The sequence below is a fragment of the Misgurnus anguillicaudatus genome, chromosome 21 (genome assembly GCF_027580225.2).
Source record: "Misgurnus anguillicaudatus chromosome 21, ASM2758022v2, whole genome shotgun sequence".
Lineage (NCBI taxonomy): Eukaryota > Metazoa > Chordata > Actinopteri > Cypriniformes > Cobitidae > Misgurnus > Misgurnus anguillicaudatus.
The window spans coordinates 13,652,038-13,662,175 of NC_073357.2; the positions used below are offsets into that span (position 1 = coordinate 13,652,038).

Genomic DNA, 10,138 nt, shown 5'->3' on the forward strand with positions numbered 1-10,138 from the left:
AGTATTGCAGGTACTACTGAGGCAGGGAGGAGTTGCTCAAATGACAAGAGTGCAGTCAAAGGGAAGAGAAAGGGGAGCGGGAACAGGGGCCTATACCATGAAGCTGGTTTAGTTGGTTAGCCAGCTTTGTTTAGGATTAGTTTGTGCAAATCCTGGGTTTTGGGTACCATGAAAATAGCTTTTACCAACAAGGCCTGCACATTGGCTTGGTTTTGTCAACCTGAAACTAATCCTGTAACCCTGAGTTTGTTTAACCATTTTCATGGTACGGGCCCCAGGAAGTGATGGCAATGAAGGCATCATGACAGGGACCAGCAGAGCAGAGGAGGAGCAGAATGATGATACCTCTTAATAGGACAGTTAGACCTGCAAAGCGAGACAGTTCATGCTAAAGTTCATGATATAAGATAATAGTAGCAGGTTTTAGGATTGTCTAGTACTCATCTGTTTAGCCATAACTATCAAAATATTATCCAAATTAGCCATCTGCATTGTCCTAAACTCTATACATTTATTTTTTAACTTACCACACTGTTGGACATGTTGACTAAAGCTGCACACACGTGAACAATCTTGTCAATTGTTGCTGCTTCTTTGTTCTGCCTTTCATCCATTAGGCTCTTCACCAGCCGCATCGGAATCGGACCATCCAGAATGTGGAACCGTCCTTTGAGGACCCCAATCACTCTTTCTATTTTTTTTAGAAAGCACATATATCATTAGTGTTTTTTGTATGTTATCGTTCTCATAATTCTAATAAACTATTTCACATTTATACCATGGGTCTGTTGAATGCTGTATTCTGATTGGCTGAGAAATGTTCCGTGGGTATGCATTAATTTCTGATAACCGCACACCTAACTTGTCAAATGTCTTTAAAATAGGCACCAGAGCAATGTTTGTGGTAAGCGTGGTATAAGAGGAATAATTGACTCCGGTCCTTTGAATTATTTGAAAATAATGCACACCCGCATTGCACCTTGGGTGTGCATTTTTTCTTATAATTCAATGGCCTGTCATCAATTATTACTTACATAAAATATTGACAATGTGAGTAATACACAACCTGTCCGAAGTTCTTACCTATGTGAATTCTGATGTTCGATTTCACACGTGACTCCTCAACATCTTTCCCAGGCAGCTGTTTCCGGCCTCGAGTGAATGCTGGCATGACCAAATGGGCACCAAGAACTGCAAAATCTTCCACAAGCGTAAAACCTCTGTCAGCCAGTATCTGTAAGAGAATACAAACAATTAATAGATTTAAAAAGCTCAGGGATATTATCAAGTAATGTCTCTAGCAACATCTTCACAAATTAGGGCCAATCCCATTTCTCTGTCTTACCCCTTACCCCTACCCCTTAGTTCCCTTTCAGTCGGTCACTACGACGTCACGTCGTGACAGACGAATTGGGAACTCGCTTAGAGAGACCAATCTGCTTCGTATACTACTAAAACGCCAATGAACTTGGCATTGAGATATTTGCATAATGCTGGCGCCGCCCCGCCAGGTGCGTATATAAGGTGCACGTGCAAATAGGGAAATCAGCTTTTTCGCTTCGAAAGCCGGCTTTATCTGACTGAGAAGCTACTATCTGCTCTTCTGGGAACGGTTGCTGAAGTTGATTGACAAGCAGTACTAACACAGCGGACGCTCGCAGTATTCCACTGCTCTGCATATTTTTTGTTTTGAGTTTAGTGTGTGCGTTGCCTTTCCCTGTGCGCATCATCAGCTGAGCACCTAAAGAGTGATTTCCCTAAAAGAGTGATACGTGAGAGCTCTGTGTCTTTTTAAAGACAGCCACTCTCTCGTATATTCGGAGATCGGCGTCCTTTTCAGGATTGCTTTTCGTCCGTGCGATCTTGGATGTGAGAGGTATAAGGGTTCCAGTTACGGTCACGAGCGCTGTCTTCATGCTTGGGCATCAAGCACTCTGGGGCTGCGCTCGTGGAGAGTTTTTGTTCTCTCTGTGAGAGCATAACCCTCTTGGATTGCGGAGACGACTGACGTTTCTACGGGAATGCTGTCCGCGTCTTTGCAGTGCTGACACTGCCATGGTGCGACTGTCAAGCGCTCGCATGACGCTCTTCGCATCACTACGCTGAGGAGGACGGGGTGTCCTCCACCTACCGGCCTTTCATCCTCAGCCGGTTGAGGTTCCGGTGGAGACGGCAGAGTCGTGTTCTACGATGTCTGCCGAATCCATTGGACCTCCTTCTGGTCCCGTTCACTTCTGCAGCATCAGAGGGGTGTCCAATTTTCCTCCGAAGTGGAGTCGTTCCAGAGATGGCGGCCGTGCCCGCTCGAGCGGCGGTAACGGTAGAGTTGGAGAGGTTAACCCCTCTCCGCCCGAACCGTACCGCCCACGTGATTGGTATTTCGGAGCTGCTCGGGCCTCTCGGTCCTCTGCTCCTGTGCCTTTCTTCCCGACGGCACGAAGAGCTGACGTGGTTTGCGGCCATCCGGCCGTTCAGCTTCAGCTTTCACCCCTCACCTCCCTCACCAATGGAGCTGCTAAGGGCAGGGACCCTTCAGTGGAGCGGGGGGTTGCGATGCAGCTGCGTTCCTGGAGGGACCACCCAACCCTTCCCTCCCGTGTTTGTAGATAGTCGTCCGGTTACGGGCGCTGTCCGTCAGGCATGCGGAGAGGCGGCTTCAGCCCTGCACGCAATAACGTTGCTACGGGTTCACCAAGGATTTACGAGGGAGGCCGCGACCTTCAGTCGTGCGATGTTCACGACAGTGGTTCAAGATCGCCACTTTGGCTGTGTCTGGCTGACGGACGCAGGCGAGAACAACTTCTTGAATGCTCCTGTCTCACAGACCGGCCTCTTCGGCGAGGCCGTGGAGTCGTACAGCTCCGCTGGGCAGACTGAGGCGATCTCTGTGGTCATGCCCCAGCGAAGAAGAGCTGCCCTTGGTAAAAACCACCACGCCGGTTCCTCAGTCTGCCTCTCGCCATCGGCGTCCTGCGGCGACCACCTCCGTTCCCCTCTTCGGACCCCATCTCGGCAGCGCGGGGGAACTGGTCGTCAGCAGCTCGGAGTTTAAGTGGCCAATAAGCGGGCGACCTGGATTGGCAGAGGATCACTCTTCAGGAGACGGTGATTCGCTCCTTCACCCGATAGAGGGTCGGGTGGAAAATTCTTGGTTTGCATATGTTCCACCGGCTGTTTAGCCGGTGCCCACTAACCACACACAGAGTGCATTCCTCTTCCCTCTTCAGGTCTCCAGAGGATCGAGAGAGCCGTGAGCGGGCACACACCAGCTCACCCTACCTCTCCTCTATCGCCAGCGGGTGTTCTGAGGAGTCCGAGCCCTCCACTCAGGAGACCGGACCACCAGCAAACCCGTCGGAGTCTGCGTCCTCAGCTGAGGAGACCGGACGACCGTTTCCCTCAGTGGGCTCAGGTCAGTGTCACACACACACATACTGTAGATGCTTATGCTGTCACGGCAGACGCACCGGCAGTCCCGCCTGTCCCGCCTCGCTGCCCCGCCGCGGGTACACCGGTAGTGTCGTTAATTCTCCTCGTACGGTGCCTGGGTGCTTGGCTTCAGTTCCCAGCCCGTTTCGTTGGGTTTTACGCACGATCCGCCTCGGTTACGAAATACAATTACCGGCACAACCCCAAAATTCTCGGGCTTTCGTTTCACTATAGTGAAAGTATCCGATGCACATGTACTGCGTGCATAAGTCGATGTCCTGCTGGCGAAGGATTATCGAGCCGGTCCCTCTTACCGAGATGATGATATGATGATAGGGTTTTCCAGCCTTTATCTCATAGTACCCAAAATACGCGGTGGGTTACGATCGATTTGATTTACGCCCGGCTCTACGAAGGTGGTCTTTTTTTGGATGATAACGCCGAGGCTCGTATTTCAATATTTAGATCGGTTGCAGCTTTAGACCTGTAAGACGTGTACTTTTGTGTCCATCTCTCCTCGCCTTAGACCGTTTTTTTCGCTCTGCGTCATGGGGTGGGCATATTAATATTAAGTACACCATTCGAGCTGTCTCTCTCTCTCCGTGTCTCCATGAAAGTGCTAGTCACGGCATTAAAATATCAGAGAGAGAGCGTTGTTCGCATTCTGCTTTATTTACGTTGACTTATAATAGCCCGTTCTTGGCAGACGTGCGCGAACACAAAGAGTTAATGCTTCGGCATCTCGCTCGTTTAAGTCATCAGGTCGACTGGGAAAGAGCAACTTTGCCCCGTGCAGAGGATCCTTTTTCTCAGTATGGAATTAGACTCGATCAACTAATTGGCGTGTTTTACAAGAGCGCGCAACTAGTCAGTTCTGACTTGCCTCGGTTTAATTCGAGGGAAGTACGCGGTCCCTCTGATACAATTTCAGAAGCTACTGGACATATGACAGCATGCTGCAGCCGTGACACTGCTCGAGCTGCGTCATATGAGACCGCTTCAGCGTTGGCTTTACGATCGAGTCTCGAGGAGAGCGTGGCGCACCGGCATACATTGTGTAAACACTACACCTGCGTGTCATTTAAATTTCCCCGTAGTAGACCCAGCATTTCTGATAGCAAGATATGCCTCTGAGGGGTCTCCTGGCATTCTGTAGCATGCGATGCCCTAAGCACGGGATGTTCAGCCACGTATGACGGGCCTGCAGTCTGGGGTGTGCATAGCACCCCAACTGCCGCGAGCGGTGCGCTGTATATCTGGGACTTGTACGCTCCGCTATGGAGATGCGAGGGAAGGATGTATTTGTCGACACCGATAACTTTGCGACTGTTGCGTTATTTACCGTTAAGGCGGTTTTGCGCTCTCGTCACCTGTCGCATCTCGCTCGTCATCTCCTCCTTTGGAGTCAGAAGCATCTGAGGTCCCTTCGTGCCATTTACATCCCGGGATCGCTCAATACAGCGGTACGCGCTTCCGAGCTGCGCCCCCGGCGAATGGCGACTCCACCCCCAGACGGTCCAGCTAATTTGGAAGAAGTTCGGTTGTGCGTAGATAGATCTGTTTGCGTCGCCGGACGATACCCACTGTCGCCTATTTTATTCACTAACCGAGGGCAGCCTCGGCGTGGATGCGTTGGCACACAGCGGACCGCGGGGGGTGCGTAAATACGCATTCCTTCCAGTAAGCTTTATTGCGCAGACACTGTGCAAAGTCAGGCAGGACGAGGAGAGCCTTTTATTAATCGTCCGTACTGGACGACCAAGAATTGGTTTTCATAGTTAATGCTCCTCGCGACAGCCCTCCCTGGCGGATTCCCCTGAGGAAGGACTGACTTTCTTAGGAAGGGGCACATTTGGCACTCGCGCCCCGACCTGTGGATATCCATGTACGGTCGTTGAGCGCGCGCAAGGTTTAGGTGATTTATCGCAAGCGGTATCTAACACCATCGACGCGGTTCGAGCACCGTCCACAGGACGGGCTTACGCGCTTAATGAAACCTTTTTGTCACCCGGCGCTCTTCGCAACGCGAGGACCCAGAGAATGCCCTTTAACATTATGCTTTTATATCTTTAACATGGGTTAGATGGTAGGCTGTCCCTCCGCCATTAAAATTGATATCGCCGCTATTTCTGCTCATCACTCACTTATCTACGGCAGATCAGTTGGCCAGCATGATTTAATTATTACATTTAAAGAGGCGCTCGCAGGCTAAACCCCTCGCGCCCACCCTCTTTTTCCTGAGACCTGTCCATGGTGCTGAAGCCTTCAGGTCTCCGATTTAGCCTTTGCAGTTTGCGAGTCTGAAGTTTTTATCAATGAAAACTCTGACCCTGCTAGCATTGGCCTCCATGAAGAGAGTAGGAGATTTACATGCATTCTCTGTTGACGATTCGTGCCTTTAGTTTGGTCCTGCTGTCTCACTGAAGACCCAGACCAGGCTACGTGCCCAAAGTTCCCACCACTCCCTTCAGAGATAAGGTGGTGAGCTTGCAAGCATTGCCTTTGGAGCAGGCAAACCCAACCGAGGCTTTGTTGTGCCCCGTACGCGCACTGCGATTCTACGTGGTCCGCACGCAAAGCCTCAGGACCTCAGACCACCTCTTTGTTTGTTATGGTGGCCAGCAGAAAGGGAAAGCTGTCACTAAGCAGAGGATGTCTCATTGTATAGTTGATACTATCGCCCTGGTTTATAATTTGCAGGGCATTCCTTGCCCTTTAATTTGAGAGCGCACTCCACTCGGAGTGTTGCCTCATCTTGGGCATTAGCTCGTGGTTCCTCACTAACAGACATCTGTAGAGCTGCTGGTTGGGCGACACCTAATACGTTCATTAGATTTTACAATGTTCGTATCGAGCCTGTATCCTCTCGTGTTCTTTTCCTCACCAGGGAGGGCACGGAGAGCAGACTCGCAAGTCGGCTTGCAGCCTCCGACTGAGGCTCCAAATTGAGTTTTCAGTATGGAAGGCTAACAGAGCAAAAATGCGTAATGGTTTGATTTGCTCTCTCCACTGCCTTGACAGCCTTTGTTGCGGAGCATTGGCTGTCAGCCTTTCACTAGCTGTATTCTTACGAACCTACGTGTTTGGCTTGGGCCCCACATTGCGTCCCAACGGGTTCCTTTGTGAGTATTATTCCGTGGGGTTAATCCTACTAGCCCACGTTTCCCTTAGCAGAGCACTGCTTTGCTTAACACAGCCACGGCTGTCATTAGACCTCAACTACGGTTGACTTTCGCCCACCAATAGCCCTTAACGGGGCGGTGGCTTCCGCAGCGTCCCTATACCGCTCAGATAGGGCGCTTCCCAGTCGCTGGCACTACTGTGGGTTAAAGGAACATCTAGTGCCCGGCCTTCTGCCTTAAACCTAATTCTCCTTATCCTTAAGTGGAACCGGAGGGCTTTACGCAGACACTGGAAGAGGTCAGCCCTCAGTGGCGTTTTGGTAGGGATTCCCAATTCGTCGGTCACGACGTGACGTCGTAGTGACCGACTGAAAGGGAACGTCTCGGTTACGGATGTAACCCTCGTTCCCTGAAGGAGGGAACGGAGACGTCACGTCCCGTCGCCACAGGTGCTGCCACCTGCTGTTTAGGCCGGTCACCTTCCGGCTTTCTCAGCGAACAGAAGCTGATTTCCCTATTTGCACGTGCGCCTAATATACGCACCTGGCGGGGCGGCGCCAGCATTATGCAAATATCTCAATGCCAAGTTCATTGGCGTTTTAGTAGTATACGAAGCAGATTGGTCTCTCTAAGCGAGTTCCCAATTCGTCGGTCACGACGTGACGTCTCCGTTCCCTCCTTCAGGGAACGAGGGTTACATCCGTAACCGAGACGTTTTGCACGTTCACGTGAGAGTAAGGGCTATCCCAATTCTCGTTTTGATCAAGGGGTAGGGCTAAGGGCAAGTGGTAGATACCCCTTAAAACCAAGAATTTCCGCGAGCTTACTTGAAACTAAGGGGTACCCAGAATACACTGCGCAACCGGCAAAAATGGCGTCCAGAGCGTCCCATAAATGTAAGTATTTTCGGCTTAATAATTAATTTAAAAATTACTAACGTCTTGTTTTGTGCTCTACACAGTCCTGTTCATATATATTTGAATTATGTTCTTAATTTAAATGTTTTAAAATTTCGCTAGTTTGCTACGCTAACGTTACGTTGCTGATTTGCACAACATTCCCGTATTTGCTGATTTGCACTACATTCCCGTATTTCTCTAACTAGCCATGAATGGACTGCATGCTTGTCTACAGTTTTAACTAAATTCCATTGACGTTAGCAGCGCATTTCGTTTGATATCAGTGCATAACACTACTTGCTTTGGAGACATCGGTACGTGCTTTACGTATACCGTCCTGTATCACACAGGGACGCCAGAAGAAACTCGGCGGCTGATTCACTTTCGCTTACACTTGCACTCGGCATCTTGGAAGTTTGTGATCAACATTTGCCGCGTCTGGTGATGTTGCAGCCAGCAAACGACGATGTATGATGACGTAACCGTAACCAAGCGGTGTCTCATTTCATAGGGGTATGTTTTCACCCCTAGCTCTTAACACTTGGTTTTGAGGGACAAGGGCTAGGGGTAAGACGAAGTGGTAGGGGAAGGGGTAAGACAGAGAAATGGGACTGGCCCTTAGTACATACCTGGTCTCCTGGCTTGTGGTAGCTGGAAGATAAAAAGCCAGACTGCCTCACAATATGGACATCAGATGCCCGACCCCCCCAGCCTTTTGAAAGGAAGGTGATGCATCCAGATGGATGACAGGCGATGAAATATTTAGCTGTTGTCCACTTCTTATAATTTGAGTAGGTCTTGGCACTGAATCAAAAAAATCACAACTTGTGTAACAGACATACATTTTTGCATAAATTTCTGATCGTGGTGTAGTGATAGATTGAAAAGTCAGTCTACTAACTGTGCTTTCAGTTTCTTTGGACGCTCAATTCTTATTTCAAAACAATCGATGATGCTTGTCAGGCGGGGAAACTGTAATCTCATTTCTGATGGTATTGAATCTTGTATGCACTCTCTATCAGGCCAGCGTATTAGGAATGTCATTTTGGCATACATGACATCTACCCACTTTGTGAACACACGTAAAACTGTTGTTCTATTTAGCCCAAACATTTGAGCCAGTACAGGTGTTGTTGGATTTTGGCGCAGCTTTAGCAGTGTGAGAAACAACTGGTCTTCTGAGGTCAATTTGCAGAACAGACTGAATGAAATGTACTGAGCAAGAAATGTATGAATTACACCAAAAATTTCCCATGAAACACCAGTCATTAATTTGCACTTCTCATTGTCCTCTTTCAAACTGCTTGCTTTATACCTCTGTTGTGCCTCATCCCTCTCTCTCCTGGCAGTATCCCTTTCCTCTCTTAAAAGTTGGATCTCTTGAAAAAGTTGTTCTGTTGTAGGCTGGTCAATTAATTCTGAGGTAGGTTCATGAGGGATTTCTGAGGTGGGTTGAGGAGGGTTTTCTGAGGTGGGTTCAGGAGGGTTTTCTGTGGTGGGTCCAGGAGGGTTTTCTGTGGTGGGTTCAAGTGGACTCTCGGTTATGGGCAGAGCTGCGGTGGTGGCGGCAACCTGATGACGTTTTGTTAGGTTTTGCAGCCTCAGTAGTGAAGTGGCTTGTTTTGCCCTTTTGTGGGGTAGTAACGTTGGAATATAGTCTGGGTGAGACTCATCATCATTTTTGGAGCCTGAAACAACATAAATCATCAACTATTAGTAAAAATAGCTAAACAAATTAGTCGATTTGCTGTTTTACATTGACAAAGATTCGTGCCATTCTACTGTGGTAAATAAAGCTTGTTTATTACCCCTCTGCTTTGCTCACACACAGAGAAAAGGAAATTTAACTGATGATGTATCCTGTGTAAAATATTTTTGCAAGATTCTTTTGTATAGACGGAAAAATTAAAGTATTAAACTGACATTTGTATGATTACCACCTTAACCCACTTTAAGGGCAAAAGTGAAATACTTTAATATTTACAACTATTTGATTTATATTTTTAAATAAGACAACGGTGGGATAAGCGGTTTGAAAGGTGTTAGCTATAGCTACTGTAGCTAAGGCAATCGCAAATATAAAGTTACTACATAGTTTTCTGCTTTATCTACGTTCTAACAAGTTGCGTAATGTTAAAATGCTACCACTTAGCTTGCAGAAATATAACATATAAAACTAACATTTGGATATTTGACTTACCAGTGACGAAATGTTTACTGCAGACGTAGGTATGCTTAGTGTCGGGATCCCACAATTTACCCATTCTTCTCGCTGATGCTTCACGCCGTATTGCCTGTATCCACTTTTGTCTCCTTAAAGGTTGGGTTTTACGGCTCGGTAGCTTATAAAAACTTAAATCTGGGTTTTTCAGCTTGTTAGCTGTACACATTGTCACACAGCAGCTTTTAGGCATTTTTCTGTAATTTTTTATAAGCCCGAAATGACTAGGAGGCGGCTTCTCGCAATACAATGTCAATAGACCTTTCTCACAACTTCCGTATTTATTACCGGAAATACGTAATCGTCGCGGAAATCTACTTCCTCCGCAGTCAAGGCAATGTAAAAAGCCGTATCTGTTCCATTAATTGCCTGTTGATGGTGAAGTTAGACAGAAGTGGATTCAGGCTATCCGGCGAGATTAAGGACCTAACTTCACCATAGGAAAGGGGGGCACTTATGTATGCAGC

General features: G+C 48.2%; 1 protein-coding gene across 1 annotated transcript; it reads right to left on the reverse strand.

Moving 5' to 3' along the window:
* Positions 1–275: 275 nt before the first annotated feature.
* On the reverse strand, positions 276–9,925 carry LOC129446310 (uncharacterized). The gene is made up of 6 exons (XM_073859667.1): positions 9,651–9,925; positions 8,352–9,138; positions 8,080–8,254; positions 1,084–1,234; positions 528–691; positions 276–366 (listed from the first exon to the last, which is right to left on the reverse strand). Exons 1-6 carry the CDS (start codon positions 9,862–9,864, stop codon positions 361–363), a joined length of 1,497 nt encoding a protein of 498 aa, XP_073715768.1. The 5' UTR covers positions 9,865–9,925; the 3' UTR covers positions 276–360.
* Positions 9,926–10,138: the final 213 nt, after the last annotated feature.